The sequence below is a fragment of the Henckelia pumila genome, chromosome 3 (genome assembly GCF_033568475.1).
Source record: "Henckelia pumila isolate YLH828 chromosome 3, ASM3356847v2, whole genome shotgun sequence".
Lineage (NCBI taxonomy): Eukaryota > Viridiplantae > Streptophyta > Magnoliopsida > Lamiales > Gesneriaceae > Henckelia > Henckelia pumila.
Genome location: NC_133122.1, coordinates 163,474,056 through 163,495,495, shown reverse-complemented (window position 1 = coordinate 163,495,495; position 21,440 = coordinate 163,474,056). Strand labels below are relative to the sequence as shown.

Here is a 21,440-nt window from a genome sequence, read left to right as displayed (position 1 = left end):
GGCAAGTTGTCTCCCAGATTTATCGGTCCGTTTGAAATCTTGGAGAGCATTGGCGATCTGGCTTATCGTCTTGCCTTTCCACCGTATCTGTCCAGTATTCACGACGTGTTCCACGTATCTCTGTTGCGACAGTATGTGGTGGATCAGTCTCATATTCTGCAGTTGTCTGAAGTTCAGGTGGATACGGATTTGACTTATGTTGAGAGACCTATTCGTATCCTGGATCATAAGGATAAGGTCTTGCGTAATAAATTTATTCCTCTGGTTTTAGTTCAGTGGCAATGCCGAGGCACTGAAGAAGCCACTTGGGAGCTGGAAAGCAGGATGCGTTCAGAACATCCTGAGTTATTCTAATTGTTATTTCAGTATTGTACTAAGTTGTACCTTGTAAACGTTTAATTTTAATAAAGATGTTTCTGCATGTTGTTTTACATTCAGTACTTAAGATCTGATTTCGAGGACGAGATATCCTAAGTGGGGGAGAATGTAGTAGCTCGTACCCGAAATTGGTGATTAAGTGTTAATCAATCCAATAAATCATGTTAGCTTAAGTTAAACATGATTAAGGGAACTCTTAATGGATTAACGGAGTCTGAGAATAGACCCATAATGATCAGAAATGGTCCGGAGAGTCAAGTGGAACGGACGCAACGTCCGGGAATCGGACGCAACATTCGTGCCATCATAATGCGTCATTGCTTACGCACTTGATGGGACATCGGAAGCAACGAAGAGGAACGGACGCAACGTTCGTCGAACGAACGGACGCAACGATGAGGAACGGACGTTCCGTTTGTTGTCTATAAATAGAGGTATCGAGCCTCAGTTTCAGATGCACCAATCACCTCTTCTCTCTCGATTCCTTAGTATTCTAGCTTAGATAAAGGGAATTCTGGGCGTCCCATTGGGAATCCGGAAGTGGCATAGTGATCCAGGCGACGCAGCGGAGCTGTGGCCTAGTTTTGAGGCAAGAGACAGCAACAGGCTGACGACGGACGCAGGTATAGATTTTGCTTCCTAATAATGTTTAGGAGTATGCAATAGCTTAGTTAAGGCTTTTAGAGCACTATACTGATATTAGTATCATTTGGCAGTGTAGTGCGGACTATAGGCGTGGACCTAGAGCTGGTAGAGCTTGCCTATAATTTGAGGTACGAAAATACTGTTCGATATATCCTGACTAAGTATGCATGTATTATGTGACTGCATGATTTATATGACATAATTATATGTTTCATACATTTTCGTCTTGAGACATCTCTTTTGAGATGTCTGTTAGTAGGGTTTTATCCTATCCTGTTAGTGGATGGACTTCCATCGATTTGGGTCCTGAGTATCCACTGGTTTTCGGTATGTGAGCCACCTCCTGAAGCGATGGCACAACATGCTACATTCTAGGGTGAAAGAGTTGATGCCCCGCTAGCCAAGTTGTGGTTAAGGGCTTTGAGAGTCTCTTATTGTAAATAATCTTTGTTTAATATAATTTACATTCATTAATGACATTTTCTTTATCTTTCTTCATAATGTTATATTGTGATATACTATTGTTGTTTTAATAAAAACCTTGAATATACTATAGTGTAAGTAAGATGAGATAGTGAATAAAGAGAGATCACTATCATGAAACACATCTTATAGTCACTGTATATTCTAAACAGTTCCTAGTCAATTGAGCCGTCCGCAAATAAGGATAAGGATCGCTCGAGATTGAGACTAGCATTTGCGATGCCAAGTACCACGTTTCATTGGTATGGAACATAGAGATGTTCAAAGCATGCAAATGGATATTCATATGATGAATGATCGAACTACCCTATTCGGACTTTCCAAGTGGTTATTATTAATTGAGTGGATAAGTCTGCGGTTTTGGTTGTACACCATTAGTCCTTAACTACTTGAAACATCATTGAGACTCTATATGCTAGTACTGTACTTTGACTCGTTTACCGACTCTATGAAGGTCATCAGGTGTCGAGATTGGGTACAGTTATGACACATATAGGAGTTGATGCTTTGTTGTCAAGGATTCACCACACGCTTGCGAGCGTGGATATCCTATGCGATCTGAGGAGATATTAGTGTGACAAATCTCTGGCCAGAGTACTCGATGTGATTTAGGTTACTTGGTTTCCTAGTAGCACATGCGATGTCACTATTTGATCTTCAAGATGCATTGCATAGTTATCGAATCTCGAACGACTCTCGATGTACCAATGATTGTTGATTCGATCGAGATATATGGATGAAGGGACCGTATTGTACGCTAACCAAAACCTACAGGTTCTTGTAGGCACTATCAGTGATACCTAGGGAATCATGGGGCGATGTTGCTAGGCGCTTTTATCATGATTCGATGGCTAAGTCGGAAATTGTTGTTCCGAGTCACAAGGAGTTGTGAGCCCACGGCTAGCTGTATCCCTGAACCATTAAGGGTCACACAAGTAATGGATTACTAATTCCCGTTGAGATAGTTAAATTTAAAGAGTTAAATTTAGCGAAAGAGAAGTTGGACTTCTTAACTAAAGGGAGTGGAATTTCCTAAAATGACATAGGAATGGGCATTTTTGGAAATAACTGATTCGGATTCAGAAAAATTGTCTTGACTTTAAAAGCTGCAGAAATGGTTTCTATGCACAATGGTGAAATTGGTTTATCATTCTGAGTAACGATGAATTTTATATTAATTTTTGAACATGCGTTCTTTCAGGCTTGAACTTATGACTAAAACCCGGCAAACCTTTGGCATGCTAGGCTAGGTCATATTTCTTCAAGGAGGATGAACAAGCTAGTGGGAGAGGGCATGTTTGATATGTCTGATATTAACTCTCTACCAACTTGTGAGTCCTGCCTAAAAGGAAAAATGACTAAAACTCCTTTCAAAGGAAAACCTGAGCGTAGTCAAAATCTGTTGGATTTGATCCATACAGATGTTTGCGGCCCATTTAGTATTGGTACTAAATTTGGTCACACCTACTTCATTACCTTTACTGATGATTATTCTAGGTACGGGTATTTATATTTGATGAAATATAATTCTGAATCATTTGAAAAGTTCAAAGAATTCAAGGCTGAAGTAGAAAACAAACTAGGTAAAAGTCTTAAAGCACTTCGATCGGATCGAGGTGGAGAATACTTAAGTACCGAGTTTTTGGGCTATCTAAAAGAGAATGGGATTTTCTCTCAGTGGACTCCTCCTATGGCACCTCAGCTAAATGGTGTTTCGGAGCGTCGCAATCGAACATTGTTGGACATGGTTCGATCTATGATGAGCTTCACTGAGCTTCCACCTTCGTTTTGGGGCTATGCGCTTGAAACGGCGGTATTGTTGTTGAACAATGTCCACACTAAAGCAGTGAACAAAACTCCATATGAATTATGGACTGGCAAAACTCCTAAGTATTCGTACTTGAGGATTTGGGGATGTCCTACTTATGTGAAGCAGACAGTGGGAGATAAGTTGGATAGTCGATCCACCTTATGTTATTTTGTAGGATATCCGAAGAATTCAATCGGATATTATTTCTATTATCCTACTGAAACAAAAGTGTTTGTTTCAAGGAATGCCACCTTCATGGAGAAGGAGTTCTTACTTGATAAGAAAGGCAAGATGATGAAACTTGAAGAAATTCGAGAAGAACCCGAGATACAAAATAACGATCCCACACCTCAAGAACCATTAAACGACACGCATCTTTCTAGAAGATCCGAGAGGACTTCTAGACCTCCTATTCGATATGGTTTACTTCTTGAAGGGGATCAAAGTGAACCCGACATTGGATGTGATCCAAGAAACTTCAAAGAAGCAATTTCTGATGTGGATTCGAATTTATGGCTTGAAGCTATGCAGTTGGAAATAGACTCGATGCATACAAATCAAGTTTGATCTTTAGTAGATCCTCCCGATAGAATTGTTCCAATAGGGTGTAAATGGATATACAAGAGAAAACTTGGGCCTGATGGTAAGGTATTGACCTACAAGGCACAATTGGTGGCAAAAAGTTATACTCAAAGACAAGGTGTTGATTATGATGAAACCTTTTCACCAGTCATAATTTTCAAGTCCATAAGAATCCTTATTGCCATAGCAGCTTGGTATGACTATGAGATATGGCAAATGGATGTGAAGACTGCATTTCTTAATGGAAACATTAAGGAAGAGATCTATATGATGCAGCCCGAAGGATTTACATCCATGGGAAGCGAGCATAAGGTATGCAAGCTTCAGAGATCAATTTATGGTCTCAAACAGACATCAAGAAGTTGGAACCAGAAATTTTATGAAACAATAAAGGACTTTGGTTTCATCAAGAACCCGGAGTAACCGTGCGTGTACAAGAAAGTAGTTAAGGATGATGTGACGTTCTTAGTACTTTATGTTGATGACATCCTACTCATTGGAAATGATGTAGGGATGTTGCAATCAACAAAGATATGGTTCTCAGGTAGATTCTCGATGAAGGACTTGGGTGAGGCATCCTATATTCTAGGAATACAGATCTATAGAGATAGATCTAAGAGAATGATATGACTTACTCAAGCTACCTACATCGACACCATATTGAAAAGGTTCTCTATGGATGAATCCAAGAGAGGACATCTACCTATGTGTCATGGAGTTTCTCTATCCAAGTCGATGTCTCCCAAGACTGACGAAGAGATAGAGAAAATGACACACGTACCATATGCATCAGCCATAGGTAGTATTATGTATGGGACGATATCTACCAGACCGGATGTAGCCTTTGCTCTGAGTGTCACGAGCAGATATCAGGCCAAGCCCGGTCAAATGCATTGGAAAGTTTTGAAGGATATTCTAAAGTACTTGAGAAGGACTAAGAATATATTCATGGTTTATGGGGAAAGAGAATTGAAATTGGAAGGCTATACCGACTCTAGCTTCCAAAGTGACGTGGATGACTCGAAATCAACCTCTGGATTTGTATTCATGCTCAATGGTGGTGCTGTCTCTTGGAAGAGTTCTAAGCAGGACACCACAGCGGATTCCACCACTGAGGCAGAATACATTGCAGCATCAGCTGCTGCTAAAGAGGCCGTTTGGATGAGGAATTTTGTCCAAGAGTTGGGTGTAATTCCTGAAGCTGTTGGTCCAGTCCCGGTGTACTGTGACAACACTGGTGCCATTGCTCAGGCAAAGGAACCAAGGTCTCATCAAAGATCCAAACACATACTGAGGAAATACCACATCATCCGGGAGATCGTGAAAAGAGGAGACATCACTGTCGAGAGAGTGGCCTCTGCAGACAATATCGCTGATCCACTTACTAAGCCCTTGCCAGGACCATTGTTTGACAAACATCGCGAAGCAATGGGGCTACGTAGTATGACTAGTTGGCTATAGGGCAAGTGGGAGATTGAAAGAGTTGATGCCCCGCTAGCCAAGTTGTGGCTAAGGGCTTTGAGAGTCTCTTATTGTAAACAATCTTTGTTTAATATAATTTACATTTATTAATGGCATTTTCTTTATCTTTCTTCATAATGTTATATTGTGATATACTATTGTTGTTTTGATAAAGACCATGAATATACTATAGTGTAAGTAAGATGAGATAGTGAATAAAGAGAGATCACTATCATGAAACACATCTTATAGTCACTGTATATTCTAAACAGTTCCTAGTCAATTGAGCCGTCCGCAAATAAGGATAAGGATCGCTCGAGATTGAGACTAGCATTTGCGATGCCAAGTACCACGTTTCATTGGTATGGAACATAGAGATGTTCAAAGCATGCAAATGGATATTCATATGATGAATGATCGAACTACTCTATTCGCACTTTCCAAGTGGTTATTATTAATTGAGTGGATAAGTCCGCGGTTTTGGTTGTACACCATTAGTCCTTAACTACTTGAAACATCATTGAGACTCTATATGCTAGTACTGTACTTTGACTCGTTTACCGACTCTATGAGGGTCATCAAGTGTTGGGATTGGATACAGTTACGACACATATAGGATTCGATGCTTTGTTTTCAATGATTCACCACACGCTTGCGAGCGTGGATATCCTATGCGATCTGAGGAGATATTAGTGTGACAAATCTCTGGCCAGAGTACTCGATGTGATTAAGGTTACTTGGTTTCCTAGTAGCACATGCGATGTCACTATTTGATCTTCAAGATTCATTGCATAGTTATCGAATCTCGAACGACTCTTGATGTACCAATGGTTGTTGATTCGATCGGGATATATGGATAAAGGGACCGTATTGTACGCTAACCAAAACCTACAGGTTCTTGCAGGCACTATCAGTGATACCTAGGGAATCATGGGGCGATGTTGCTAGGCGCTTTTACCATGATTCGATGGATAAGTTGGAAATTGTTGTTCCGAGTCACAAGGAGTTGTGATCCCACGACTAGCTGTATCCCTGAACCATTGAGGGTCACACAAGTAATGGATTACTAATTCCCGTTGAGATAGTTAAATTTAGCGAAAGAGAAGTTGGACTTCTTAACTAAAGGGAGTGGAATTTCCTAAAATGACATAGGGATGGGCATTTTTGGAAATCACTGAATTCGGATTCAGAAAAATTATCTTGACTTTAAAAGCTGCAGAAATGGTTTCTATGCACAATGGTGAAATTGGTTTATTATTCTGAGTCACGATGAATTTTATATTAATTTTTGAACATGCGGGCTTTGCTTTTCAGGCTTGAGCTTATGATTAATGGGCTCTAAGGTGTTAGCAGCCCACATTATAAATAAGTTATTGCAGTACAGAAATTAGACACACAACCTCATAATTGACAGAGCAATTTTTTGAAAATCCTAGAAGAGTTCTAAGGAGAATTCGAAAATCCTGTCTCCCTTTTGAGAGAAAATTCAGTCTGTGATTTTTGGAAAATTACATTCTGAATTGACAGATCAAATCTGTAAATCTCTTCGATAAACATCTGATTGATTTCTAGTGCAATCAATCAGAGGATTTTAGTTTTCTGTTCGTGGACCTAATTCAGGAGATTGATCGAGCGAGTCATCAGTTCCTGGGATTTACAACAAGAGCAGATTAATATGTTGGTGTCCATAATCAAGCCATAGCTTGAAGAGGTAAAATATTAATTGTTATTATTATTTTACATGTTAATTTTAATCGTTAGGATTTGATACCCATGATATGGAATTGTTCCATATAAGAAAATAAAATTTTTAAACTTCCGCTGCTCCGGGTATCATATCACATTGATCTGAAAACGTGTTCTAACACAGGGTCCGGTCTGTCTTCGTTATCTGATTCTTGACCTCTAGTCAGTAGGCGGTACACTTGCATGCATGTATACTCATACTCTCGTGTTGAGCGTTTCATGCTCACGTCTCTTACTCTGTGTTTCTGGACACCCTATTCCATGGGGCAGATTTGCGATTGGATGAGGCGGGTGGATCCAGAGGGGCTAGGCAGTGGATGGCCAGCTGGAGCTTCGCCTAGGGTTTATTCTGTATTGGGTTCATACAGTATTCGATTTGGTTGTATAATTATTTGGGTATTTTCAGATTCCTTTTCTTGGAATTGTATAATATTTATGCTTCCGCAGTTTAATTTTGATTTACTATTTAATTAAGTTAATTGCATGTCTAAGTTTTTTATTAGTAGGTGATCTTGGTAAGGGTCACTACATACTATCTGTCACTGTATAAATTTTTTACCTAAATATTTTTTTATGATTATTTTATTTTTATTTATAATTAATTAAATTTTTTATGAATTAAATCATTACAATGGTGTAACAAAATAAAACACAACATGATATATTACTAGTTGATAATAAAGAACATCATAATTAATCGCATCTGTACACAATCGACAAAGACCGACATAAAATTTAAAAAATATAAACGTACACAAACAAAAAACACCAACGTAAATTATAAATAAATAAATGCACAACTGATACATCTACCGAATGTGTCACGTCTCTTTGCAATTGCTTCAAATCGACATTGTTCTCCAACGATGTCCCTTGGGCGCTCCTTCCGATCGTATTTCTCCCAAGATGAAAGAAAAGATGGGCAATTTGTCTTTTCAGAGTTACCGCCCTAATCAAAAAAATATTCTTGTGATAGGGCCTGTCCCTGGTCAGAAATATAGCGAAATTACATTTCCTATTCTTTCCCCCGACCAAAATATCCAACAAGCATTAGCTCTCCCTGAAAATGAGATTTCACTAAGTCGATTCGTAGGAAATGTCGAATCAAAATATTTTCCCTTATTTCATGGAAAAAAAAAAGGACTCTAGAGAGTGATAAGCAAGCAGAGCCAAAATAGGGTTCTACAAGAGCGGAACGAGAATCTGAATGAGAAGAGATTAAGTGCTAGATCTGCGTATGCCAATGAAGCTGAACTTCCGTCATACCACTGGAATTCTTCATAAATATATCATTTTTTTTTTGTTCCAATTCGACTTCTTTCTGTAGTATCTCCACATCCTTCTGCTTAATATGAGCTTTCTAGTTCTTTATTTAAGCATCCTTATATTTTTTTCTCGGCTTTCTTTATCACCAATTTTTCTCTTTGATAATCCTATACTTGTTCTCATTTTAATAAGAAATCTCCGTCATCCGTGAACTTGGTTTTGTTTTTATTTTGGCATTATGTTGTCCTTTGGATGTGTTCGAATTTCAAATGCGTCATCAGTATCGGGATTGGTTGAAGGTGTAAGTGCCCTTGACTCGGATGTCATCGACTTCTTATTAGCGTGATGTCCAAGGGATTGGGGAGCCAATTTCTCGCACTATATTACAATCTTCTACACGTGTTCGTATTTGAAGACGTTTTTTCACGTATCATGTGCAACAGCTAAAACATCACCGTCACTTTGAAAACTATCCCGATTGTTGACCAAATTGTTGTACCATCACGAAAACTTATCAACATGCATCAGGCATAACACGAGAGTAATGTGACTTTATCGCATTCCATTCTCTGATTGGTGTTCCCACAGGTCGATTATCATTATAGTATGTGGCGATACTTTGTAAAAAATGCTTATTTTTTTGTGCATTGGTTAGTTCGTTGGTAATAGTATCCCAAGCTCTTGCAAGATATTTCTCTTCTTAGGTTGACCACATCACCTTAACTTTATTACGAAGAACATTTTTATCTTTTTCACGTGCATCATCATCAATGAATTTAATATTTTCTATCCCGGACTGCGTCGAATATGGTGGAATTTGATAACTGAACCTTGAAATTGGTGTTTTCGGCTCTCTATCGGATCCATATCCTCCGTAACCAACATTTTAAGATTCACTTGGTGAGATGTTTCATGGTGGTGGATGAGGGAATATGTGATAATGGTGTGGGTGACATCATATAAGGGCCACCCCTTGAAGTATAATAATCGATCGGGAACTTTGGGTGATAAAATTGAGGTTAAGAACAATATTCGTACTTGTGGGAATATTTTGTGGAAAATAAGTTGGCTCAGGAACTTCATGAGGACGGGTATTGAAACGAGAACGAGATTGCGAATTTGAGAATTTGAATTTTCTTTTGTATTTGGAAAACCCAAATAATTGTTGACTGAACCACTGAATTGATGAATCATTTGATTTATATAATAAAATGAATTAAGATGGTTTCGAAAAAAAATTTGGAATGATTTTTGAAATCATATTTATGTCTTATTTATAGTTCATTTTATTTTATTTTAAAAAAAATTAATTATTTTTAAAAAAATGTATCTTATCTTATCGATGTACACATTCCAATAAATTACGCATGGTGTCTCTGATTGACACATCTTTCAACTCATCTTTGTGTTTGATTAAAAAAATACTGTAAAAAAACAAATTTAAATATGCGTGGGGCCATGCCCTACGCGCGAGTGCGTGGCACTCGCTGCTGCAGGGGGTTCATGCACCGCACTCCCTACACAAATACAATTTTTTTAAAAAAAAATATTAATATTAAAAAATGAGGCTGTAGTTGGCGTCCAAAAAGGGACGCCAGTTACAGCCTTTATGAAAGAATTTGCAGACTGCAACGCGTGCAACCAGCACAAAGCCCAATTCTTGGGTTTTGTACATCCCGCGTTGCAGCCACCCTAAGATTGATGTAATAATTTATCTCTCTTGTAAAATATGTGTTTTATTATCATTATATCTCTATCAATAAAAAAGATTTTGTGAAATAGAATCATTGTTTAAAAACTTCCCTCAATTTACTAACATTATGTTTGGAAGTATGGATTTGGTGAGATTTATGAGGATTTGGATTTGTAAATCCCGTTTCAACTGTTTGGCCAATTGGATTTAAAAAATAGAATTGGATTTTATGGGATTTGTTAGGATTTTGTTGTGTGTAAACAATTCTTATCAAATTTGATCAGATTTGACGAGATTCGGATTTGAGTAGAATAAAAATCAATCAAATAAATATTTTATATTTCTTATAATCTCACCACTCACGTCATCTTCTTCCTTCAGCCATACTTTTGTCATCTTATATCTTCAACCAAAAAGTTCAAATTTCACAATTATCATGTTTTCTCCACTCATGGTGCTGCAATGTTTTCTCCATGAATTTTGAATAACTAACTCATTGCGTCAAGTGTCATCTATGCGAAGTATGTACAAGGTTTGTTCTTCACACCTTATTCTAATCTTTTTGTTAGCGTATATTGTTCTTTAATCTCATGTTATTATTCTCTCTTCTTCAGCCTCAAACACCTGCAGTTTACACCATTCTTCTTGTAGCACCTAAAATCCAATCTATTAAATCGCATGCATTAAATTAAATAAATATTATGATTATTATTTTTAAGTTTAATCGATTTAAAATTCTTTATCTTAATTATTTGTTAATAAAATATTAATTATTTATTTAAATGTTTTATTGTACTAACTATTTTATTAATACTTTTAATTGCTTAAGTGTAATTGTTAAAATGATTTTTATTATGCAACTTATCTATTTTAAATATTTAAATATTTTAAAAGTTTAAGTTTGCTTAATTAAATAATTTTAATTATTTAGTTTATTTGTTTAAATGATCTTAACTGTCCCACTTATTTATTTAAAATGATTTAAGTTTATCGGATAGTTATTTAAATGATTTTATATGTTAAGCTTATTTATTGAAATATTTTTTTTGGATTGTCTAACTTATTTGTTTTAAATAACTTAAGTTTAGCGGTTAGTTATTTTAAATCATTTTAAATTTCTAGCTTATTTATTTAAATGCTAATTGTCCAAGTCGTTTTAAAGATTTTTATTCCCTTGTTTATTTATTTAAATGACTTTTAAACAATCATTTGGTTTATTTAAATTATTTTAAAATGCTCTGTTTTTTTGTTTAAATATTTTAATTATTGTTGTGACATCAAAATATTTAAAGTATTGATTTTAATTTCTAAGTTAGTGTTTAAATTCTTTAAAATGTTTATTTTTTATTGTGACGCCTAAATTCATAAATTAAATTTCATGCCTAAATTAGTTTTGATATTTAAATTTTTAAAATTCATGATGATTTAAATGATTTAAATTTCCTTAGAATTTAATTGCGTCAATATTTAAATTTAATTGCTTGAGATACTTGAGATTTGTGACCTTCGGCTCCGGCACGCGGTTAAGGTGGACACGGCGGAAAAATCTCATATTCTAAATTTTTATGGCCTAAAATTCTTAAAAGTTGAAGGAAATAAAAATAAAATTTTATTTTTAAATTTTCCGAGTAAAGAAAATCGCGTAAGTGCTTCTTTGCGCGTAATTCCCAATATTTTTCAAAATTTGTCTTTTTGGACCCTGACTAGTGAAATTATATTCTTAATATTTAAAACTTAGAAATAAAAAATGAGTGCAAAATCCTATAACCTAAAGTTGTAGTAATAAAAGTAGCACTTTTATTAGTGAAAAAGCACTTTTGTGTACACCCTACACTCACACCACCTACCTATACATATACACACTAATACATATAATTAATAGGGATCTAGAACACTCCTTTCACACCCAATTAAACTTCAATCTTTCAATCCTAGCCCCCAAACTCACGGCTCTCTCCTTCCCCTCCCAAGAATCTCAATCGGCCGCCTCCAACCTTGCTCCCATCCACTTTGCCGGCCATTTCCAGCCGCCATGCCGCCTTGGAGGTCATCTTAGTAGGATGCTCCAGCTGCTGGACGTGGGTTTGAGCTGAGTTTCAGCTCCATTTTCTCTTGGTTGCAAGTTGAGGCAAGAAACTCCTTCTCTTTTTAAAACCCAAGCATAGAATATATTTGTCCTTGGCTCTTTTCTTTAAATTCAAATTTTTCAAAAAGTTTTTAGTATGAAATGTGTATGTTGGTTCGAAATTTCAGTGTTTAAGGCTTAGAGGATTTATTTTGTTCATCTTTCAATTCTAGCATGCTCTTGGTGCTTGAATGGGTGAGTTTCATGCATTTAAATGGAAATTTCGGTGTATAAATTGAAAAATCAGAATGAACATGTTGACTGCAGCCCATTTTTATGTGTGTTTGAAGGGTTTTAAGACTCTCATGGTGTTATGACAGTCATATTATATATATGCTTTGATATGTTGCAAATTGTATTGAGTTGGTGGTGTTTGAATTGAAATTTTGATTGAAATGGATGAAAGGAGTGGAGGGGCTACCCATGTAGTGTGTATGGCATAAAAATGTGATATTTAATGAGTATTAGGTGGGCTATAAGGTCTGGTTATGTGGTAATCTGTTTGGAAGATTAATTAGTGGAATTTGAAGGCGCCGGACTAACATTTTGGGTGAAACGATTGAAATGAGCTAGCACCAGGCAAGTGACTAGGTCAAGGGCCCTAGCTGGTCATTTAGGGATTCTTATAAGTTTCTTGGATGGTTTTTGAGGTGTTAGAACATGAGGAGTTAGTTTTGGAGGCCTTAGCATTAAGGGTGTCAAAACAGAATTTTTTTGCCTACGCAATTAGCCTCTAAGAATCAGGTCTGAATGGATCCTTGGCAAGGTCTGGGCAAGGTCTACCCTTGATGTACTGATTATAAGTGATGTTAGGGTCGTGTCGGTGAGAATTGGGCTTATTTCGGATAAGAATAAAATAAATTAGGTGCGTTTTAAGTTGGGGTATCGTGAGCAGATTTTTCTATCATCTATGGGCTGTTCGGGAATTTAAATCGTTCGGGTTGTTTGGACCGTCATTCAAGGATTACTACTGATCCTAGGTGTATTTTAAGATGTGTTTGAGGTTCCGTTTCAAACGGGAATCTTTTTGGATAATAATAGGCTAAGTTATGGGTCGTACGGGCCAACCGCTCGAGTTAGATATTTTTGGGCGTAAGTCTAAGTAATAAATAGAAAGTCCTTAAGCCTAGGGTGCTCACCTACACTCGATTCATCCACCAATTTAATTTCACACTATCCTTTGAGTTTCATGTCATTTAAATTATTCAACGCCATTTATTCGCGTGTGTGGCTTCAAATTTATTTAATATTCTAGTCCCGAAGTCTTGTATTAAAGAATGCTTGTAAAGGTAAATGTTGAAATGAGAAAAAGTTAAATGAATGAAAAGTTAAAGAATGAGGTGAATTGGTTGTGACTTAGATGTGCAATGATGGGTCGGGGGATGCCCTGACTCACTTGCCAAATGAGACGTGTAGTACGGTGTTTAACGGGAGACATCTCGGCATCCTTGCCGGCATTGTATACTATAGTCATTGATCGATCAAAATCATAGTCAAAATTGAGGATCTAAATTAACAAGTAAATGAAAAGGATAAATGACTCATGAACGTTACTTTTCATTGCATATTGCTATCGTTTCTACTTCAGGCATGATATGATGTTTTTTTTCGTGTGAGTTTCATGATATACTGAGTACTAATTTTAGTATGATGCATTATTTTGAACCCTTGCTGTATTATGTAAATCTTGTTGGGCTTTTAGGCTCACTACTATGCTTGGTGCAGGTTGTACTTTGTTGAGATCAAGGAGCGTGACTCTCGAGTGGACTGCGATGCGGGCACGGCACATCCCTCCGACCTATGCTATTCTTCCGCATAAGTTTATTCAAACTTAAATGTTATGAAGTATTTGATTTTTTTTATTTGGCAAATGTAAATGAAATGATTTTTAAGATTTGTTTCTTGGTGTGTAAGGATTAAATTGCAAAATTTTGATGTTTGTGATGTTGAGCTTTTTTCCCTAGTTTCTCTTTTATTATTCTGGTCTAGTTTATCGGTGTTGTAGGTTGCTTTTGTTGTTTGTTGTCTGTGTCAGGTGAGTTTTAAAATAAACAGATGGGTCATGCCAAATTTTTTTGAAAAATCCATATTTTATTTGATTATTAATTATAGTAGAGATAGTGGTCGTTTCACTTCTACATTAATCCACAAACAAGGTATAATAATTTTCTCAAGCAACATATAATTATGTTATTGAATCTATCAATTCAAAATTTCCAATCAAGGTTAACAAGGATAATGTTCAAAAAAGACTGAAAACATTGAGAAGAAAAATGACTATTGTTCTTGAGGTATTCAAAAGAGAGAGTGGGTTTGGTTGGAATGATGTAACAAAAAAAAATTGACGCACAAGAGGAAGTTTGGGATGCATTAGTCAAGGTATGCGTTATCACGTTCTTTATTTAGAATTATTTTTCAATTATGAAATCCTTACATGCATATCCGTGTAAATTGAATAAGTGTATCCTGATGCTAAACATGTTAGAAATATTTCTATTCCTTGTTTCCGTTGCTTCAAGAATTATTTGAAAAAGATAGAGTTGCTGGAAAAGGAGCGGAAACCGGAAAATAAAAGACGCATCGTTGGGCGAGAGAAGGAAGGGAAGCAAATGGTGGTGAATCTTCAAGAATAGAAGAGATTGACCAGTTAGTAGCCGAGCAAGAGATGCGTTTGGAAACTTTGGAAGACTTCGGTGAGAACTTTCAAAAAAAATTTATTCATCATCCTCAAATGCAATATCAAAGGTTGGCAAGAAAAAAACATCGAAATCTGATGACCTGAACGAGAGACTTGAAAGTTTGTATGTCACAATGTCGCAAATTGCTAAAGTGCTAGACGTTACTGAACAGAACAAACGTCGATGCCAAAAGACATACATTGAATTGAAAAAACTTGATGGAGTGGATAGAAAATTCATTTATGAAACAAATGATTTTCTAATATCAAATCCAACTTCAGCTGATTTTTTTTTGGGACTTCCACAAGATGATCGCCTCGATTGGCTAACATGGAAAATGGACAATGATTCTTAAGATTTATTGATGATTTGATTTGGTAGAATTAAAATTAGGATGTGATTCCTGGTTTAATTTATTGTGATTTTGGTGATAATATTTTGATTTAGATTCACGTATTTGGATTTAGAACTAAATATTATTTATTTTATAATTTTCACATATCATGTTGAATTTTGATATAGTTTATTTCATAAAATTTTAATTTAAATATTTATTAAATCTTATTTTATTATTATTTTATGTTGATATTTTATTATAAAAAAAATTATTTTTTTTTATTTTATGTTGATATTTTATTTTTTCACTAATACTTATTAATTAATTTTATAATATGGTACGTAGTTTATATAAAAAAATTATATATTCTAAATTAAATAGATAAAAAAATACGACCACTTAATTTTATAAATTTTGTTTAATAATGTTAATAATATATTTTGTAAATTATTTGTGCAAAAAATTATAGAAGAGTTAGATATTTATTAAAATATTAAATTCGAAATTCAAACTCCTTTTTCTCCAAACAAAAAATGGATTAAATTTATAACCAAGAAAAAAAAAAGGATTTCGAAATACCAAAATTAAATTTATAACCAAACAGCAAATGAGATTTCAAATTAATGGAATTCTAAATCCAATTTCAAATCTAATTGCAAATCCAAATCGGAATCCCATTTTCTATTATTCCAAACACTTCTATTCCAAAAATTAGGAAACCAAACAAAAAGAACACACATTTGTTTTAAAAAATTATAGAACCCTATTCTGGTAGAGCAAAGGAATCTGAAATTTAAGAGTAGGAAAGTGATGAACAAGGCTAATATTGAATGGTGTTGTAGATTATCGCATCCTAATTCGTTGTTGTTGATCGGGATATGAGAAAAATGAAGCACTTGATTCACGGAGAAAGAAGAGTTCACAGATGAAAGATGTAATCGGAAGCTGCTTAGAAAAAATTAAATAAGAATTATTAGTATTAAATCTTGATTTGGAAAGAAATTGATTATCAAGAGAAGAAGACGAGTTCAGTTTGGAGAATGGACATTATGGAGTTCTACGGTGGATTGGGTTTTGGAGAAGATGATGATTAAATTTTGGAAGATGAAAAGAAAACTATTAATTTATAAGGTAAAAATGTCAAATTAATACAATTTTACAACTTCGTATCATTTTTAAGAAAAAACAAAAACATTAGTTTTTATATGAAAAACAACATTAATTAGATTTTATACAAATATGTAATCAAAATGTAATAAAATTATATTTGTAGGAAAATAATAAACATTGATTTTATTTTAAACAAATAATCTCAATTATTTTTTTCAAAACCAAACAAAATCAAGTATTTTTTTAAAAATGATACGGATAAAAAATAATTTTTAAATTAATAACTATCTCAATCCTGATATTATAATAACTCAACATATTATCGTTTTTTCATTTAAAGAAATCGACCAATATTATGGCCCACTCGCTAACTAAATTTGCTTGTTCTTCTCCTGCCTGAGAATTTTCCTAGTTGGCTTGTAAATCTTGTATTGAAGGATATTTCTCAATAAAGTTTCAAGATTTACATCAAAAAAAAAATAATCACAATGTATTTTATCCATATATTATCCTATTGAACCAAGCGGTGCCATATGTCATCATTTGGCTGCCCGTAAGCCAGCATTGACCGAACCGTTCATCAGGTTTCCTACATATCAATCAGCGAACATGGCCGAATTACATGGCAAGTAAAGAACAGTAAGAGTCCTAAACCAGTTGAAGAGAGATTTTGAAGAATAAATTCAGGGCCAACTGCATCAATGATAAATGTAACTGCATAATGCAGTTAACCAACCGGTAGTCCATGCTTCATCTATAGAAACAGCACCAGTGATTGGAAAGGTAATAAAGAACTCATCGCACATTCATCCGTGGTCTTCGATATCTTTCATCGTCCAGATAGTTATCTGCCTCTTTATTATATCTGCTAGATAAACCACCTCGCTTCTCAGTAGATCCACCTTTCCTATGGCTTCGAAACTTACCATCTTTGGCATGCCTACTTTGCTCATTGTATGATTTCTCTTGAATACCCCTGTTATTTCGCAAAGATCCTGAAGGTCTATTAAAACTATTACTTGACGAAAATTTCCTCATCCCTTCACGGCCTCTGTGATCTTTTCCGGTACGGTCCAGCCCCGCGTTGTGACTAAATTCATCGTCGGATTCTGCATCAGAAAATGAGTTGGCTTTGTAAGTCCTTTTTGCATTATCAGGTTTGTTAGATCCCCTCCGGCGGTTTCCTTTTTTCTTGAAGCTTAGAGCTTCAGCATCATTGGCATTGCTAAAATCCAAGTCATCGTCTGAACTAAAACCAATGTCCTTTCTTAACCCATTACGCGTTTTTGGATCAACATGACTCGATTTTCGATTCGGATGCATCGGAAGTTCATCCTCAGAATCAAAGTTTACTCCATCCTCCTCGGAATCAGAGAAGGATGCTTTATGACGCAAAGGTTTTTTACCATGTGCTAGGGAACTAGTTCTGCCACGAGCATGCCAATTGTCATCAAAACTTTCTGTATCTTCAGATTCTGAGTCAGGTTCAAGCTCTGAGAAATCTACTCGAGAAGTCTCGGGCATTTCATTTTGATTAACCACGTCATAGTTGTCAACATCGTCATCTTCGTCATCAAAATCATTAAATCCTAAACCAGGTCTTCTCATGGTGCTAGAATCAGAATACTCATTTTCAAACTTCCGATGCCTGCCACCCCTCTCGTAACCATCTCCATGAGTTCTATAATTTTCATGAATATTTCGAGCATTGACTGGTATATATTCGTCCACTTTCTGAGAATTTGCTGCATTCTCGAAAGTAGCAACTTCTGCCCCATCAGACTCATCGTCGTCAAAATCAAAATTCCATGCATTAGAAACCTCTGCTCTGCGCGATAATTTGTCCATCTTAACCTCCAATCCCCGTTGCCTCTCTGGAAATCTACTTTCACCATATGTATCAGGTGGGCGCTTATGTTCACATTGAAAACATACCGTGTTTCTCCTATAGTTTAAGAAATTGCACCTATGGAAGGATGAGATACACCATCAGATTAAAGTGTGGAACATTATGTTTTAATTCTAGATAAGCTAAGAACAAAATATAAGACACCCTGCTGATTGAGAAGCAAATAGGTTCAATGGCTGCTCTTTTGGGTAATGTAAGTCATGACAGAGCTTTTAGTAAAACCAGTAGCCCAAAAACAAGCAAAATACATATGAGACTATTCCATGGCGTTGTTGTAGCAAAAAATGAAAGTTCTAGATTCGGGTAGCATACATAAAGAGAGCATAGAAAATGACAGCACAAGGCAATGTATGGAGAAGAACGAAGTAACATACTGAGGGCATTCCCATTCTCCTGGAAGCAGCTCTCTTTTAGGTCGTTTCGCATCACATTGGAGGCACACAGTATTTTTTGCAAAGTTCATGAAGTCACACCTGGAGAACGTAACATTCAAACAAACTGTAAATAGTATGATCCTCCAAATAATTCTTTTTTCAAAAAATTAAAATAAAGGTCTTCAGGTTTGGTCTCAACTTTAAGCCTATCTTAAGGAACTTAACAAGGTGTGTTCGAAAGACACAGCAGACAACTGTGACATTAGTGAAAAAAGTCTTCAGTCTTTTATGATTACCACACGGCATGTAACTGTTCATATTAGTGGGACAAATCACAACAATAATAGAACAAATAAAAGGGAAACTCACTTTGAACATAGCCAATCACCCTTTTTCATTTCAATGTCATAGCGTCCAACTTTTTTCTTTGGAGGGGGAGTGGGTTGCTTTACCTTTGGTGTAGGCCTTTTAATAACAGGAGGTGGGAGATTCGGATCTATTGGGACCGCACTTAGCTTTACTACATGATGGAGCAATCTCCGAACTGAAATTTTGATAGATTTCATTTTCATAAGGGATTTATTTACAACTGATCCATCAATTGGATCAAAACCATATGTCAATAAGATGCGCATGACATCAATAGTTCGCGCTTCATCCTCTTTATTTGTGAGTAGATATGCTTTTTCACAAGAGCTTCTCATATTGCAGGAACTACATACCTGATACATCAAAATTGAAGGAGTGGAGCCGTCAATCATTATTTATCAGCAGATACTTGCCAATAAACAGAAAGATATATGAGAATATCTAATTGCAAATCAATATTTTAAACACAAAAACCAGAATATTGTCTTAGCTCAAGGGAAAATGTTAATAAATTGAATACCCCTTTTTCAGCAAAAATAATCCTTCAACCTTATTCACAGCCACCAAGTCTTGCAACTGCATACGCAACCAAAACAACCTAAGACGGTTCTGTAGTACTAGACATATCTACTTTTACTCTGTAATCTTCTGATATTGATCCACTGTGAAGAAGTCTTAAGGCTTAAAATAATCTTTCTGCTACAGTTATACTTATCATCAGTCATTACCAAAAATTCATTTTCAACAAGGTTGTCCGTCGTTTACCAAAAAAATAATAAATAGATTAGAATGGCATGCTCACATCTCCTTCATCCAGATGTACATGCTTCCTCATCAATTTGAAGGAGAAGACGACCCTCTTATCTGTACTTGGGCATCCATAACCAACAAGTATTTGTAGATCTTGCCTAGGAAGCGACCTGAAATGACTGTCTTTTTAGCATGCAGAGTAAAGTTGGACTAACTAAAAGAAAAGGGAAGAAATAAAAACAATGCAAAATAAAAGCAAAGAGTGACAACCTAATGACTTCCCGATTCAAAGAACAAAATAGAGATCAAAAAATGATATAATAGAGAAAAATATCATAACTGAGTAGTGAACAAAAAGGCCTACATAAGGATTAACAAAACCTCTGTTTTATCAGAGATAGACACAGCTAATATAGCACAAAATAAAAATTTCATGCTCGTCTCCTCTATATTAAAACTAGCAGCGGAGTGGAGCCTAATTAGGCACGTAGGCACCATGGTGAATCATAAAACAAAATTTTGTTACTATATGACATTAACAGAGAAATTATCATTCTCCGTATTATCTTAAACAACAGAGTAAGGGGAGTGTACAACTTGGTCCCTCAGATTCAAAGAAGAAGAAATGGGGCAATAAATGATAAATTAAACAACAAATTTCATAAAAAGCCATGTTTTTTTTAAAAGAATAAAAAGCCATGTTGAATGCAAACAAGAATTTATCTGCTGGGCAGTTAGATAAACATATCTTAACAATCAACTATAGATAAACAAAATTGAAGATACACCTTAAGATATCAAAGCGATCCTTGCCAAAATTCACCGCAGCAATCCTCACAGAGTCGAAATCCCGCGTGAAATCTACATCTTTTCCCTTCTCCTGATTATCAACCTCGGAAACATCGAATCCGAGGCCTCGCATCATGCCATCCTCATCTTTTCTCCGGTGATCGAAATAATTCTGCTGCACCAGCCTCTCCATCAACTCTACCCACTCGGGCCAGGGATGCACCAACTCCACTTCAGTCTTCTTCTCCATCAATTCTTCGCTTTTCAGTAATTCCGAGTTCAACTCCCTCAACGAGTCAGAAGTGGGTGCTGCTGGAGCAGTTTGCTGTTTCTTGGACTCGCGCCAATCGCGGATGCGCTGTAAAGTTTGGTCTTTTTCCTGACGTTGCTTATCAATCTCATCGATTTGTTGGAAGAGGAAAGACATACGAGCGGAGAGAGAAGTGGGTTCGGGGGTAGAATTCGAATCTGCGTTAGCAGAAAGTGAAGAGAAGAGAGGAGCATTGGGAATATGGGAGAGAAAAGGAGGGAGAGCTCTGGTAATGGAGTGAAGCCTTCGCCCAAGTTGAGAGGATGCCATTTCGCTCACAGTCTCAGGCAGCCCAAAACCTAAAACCCCGCCACCCTTATTTTTTTATGAATTAAAATTCTTGATTGTGAATAAATAATTTTTAAAATATAATTTTATGTTTTCAGCTTTCAGAAAAATAATAAATAAACATGAATCTTATTTTATCCACCATCATTCATATCATTTTTATGGTTCTTGAGCTTGGCTAAAATGTGAAAAAAATATATATATGAAAAATAAAGAACATGCATATGTATTATATAAGCCTTGAAAAATATTTTAGGATGACTTCTAGCAACTTTTTCACATTTTTGGAGATGACGAGCAGGGTTGCGAATTTGGAAAAGAGATTTCAAGTTTGAGA

At 35.8% G+C, this 21,440-nt stretch overlaps 1 protein-coding gene across 1 annotated transcript; it reads right to left on the bottom strand.

Moving 5' to 3' along the window:
* Positions 1 to 16,848: 16,848 nt before the first annotated feature.
* LOC140890812 (uncharacterized) lies at positions 16,849 to 21,144 on the bottom strand. The gene is made up of 5 exons (XM_073298902.1): positions 20,505 to 21,144; positions 19,769 to 19,886; positions 18,967 to 19,319; positions 18,598 to 18,696; positions 16,849 to 18,280 (listed from the first exon to the last, which is right to left on the bottom strand). The coding sequence occupies exons 1-5, from the start codon at positions 21,083 to 21,085 to the stop codon at positions 17,110 to 17,112; spliced, it is 2,322 nt and encodes a 773-aa protein (XP_073155003.1). The 5' UTR covers positions 21,086 to 21,144; the 3' UTR covers positions 16,849 to 17,109.
* Positions 21,145 to 21,440: the final 296 nt, after the last annotated feature.

What these genes read in the sequence shown, in the direction of transcription:
- LOC140890812 (XM_073298902.1), bottom strand. Translation starts at nt 21,085, where the DNA reads ATGGCATCCTCTCAACTTGGGCGAAGGCTTCACTCCATTACCAGAGCT. An exon ending in TACATCTGGATGAAGGAGAT is followed by an intron (nt 19,320 to 19,768) that starts GTGAGCATGCCA and finishes TTGATGTATCAG; the next exon opens with GTATGTAGTTCCTGCAATAT. An exon ending in GGAGAATGGGAATGCCCTCA is followed by an intron (nt 18,281 to 18,597) that starts GTATGTTACTTC and finishes ATCCTTCCATAG; the next exon opens with GTGCAATTTCTTAAACTATA.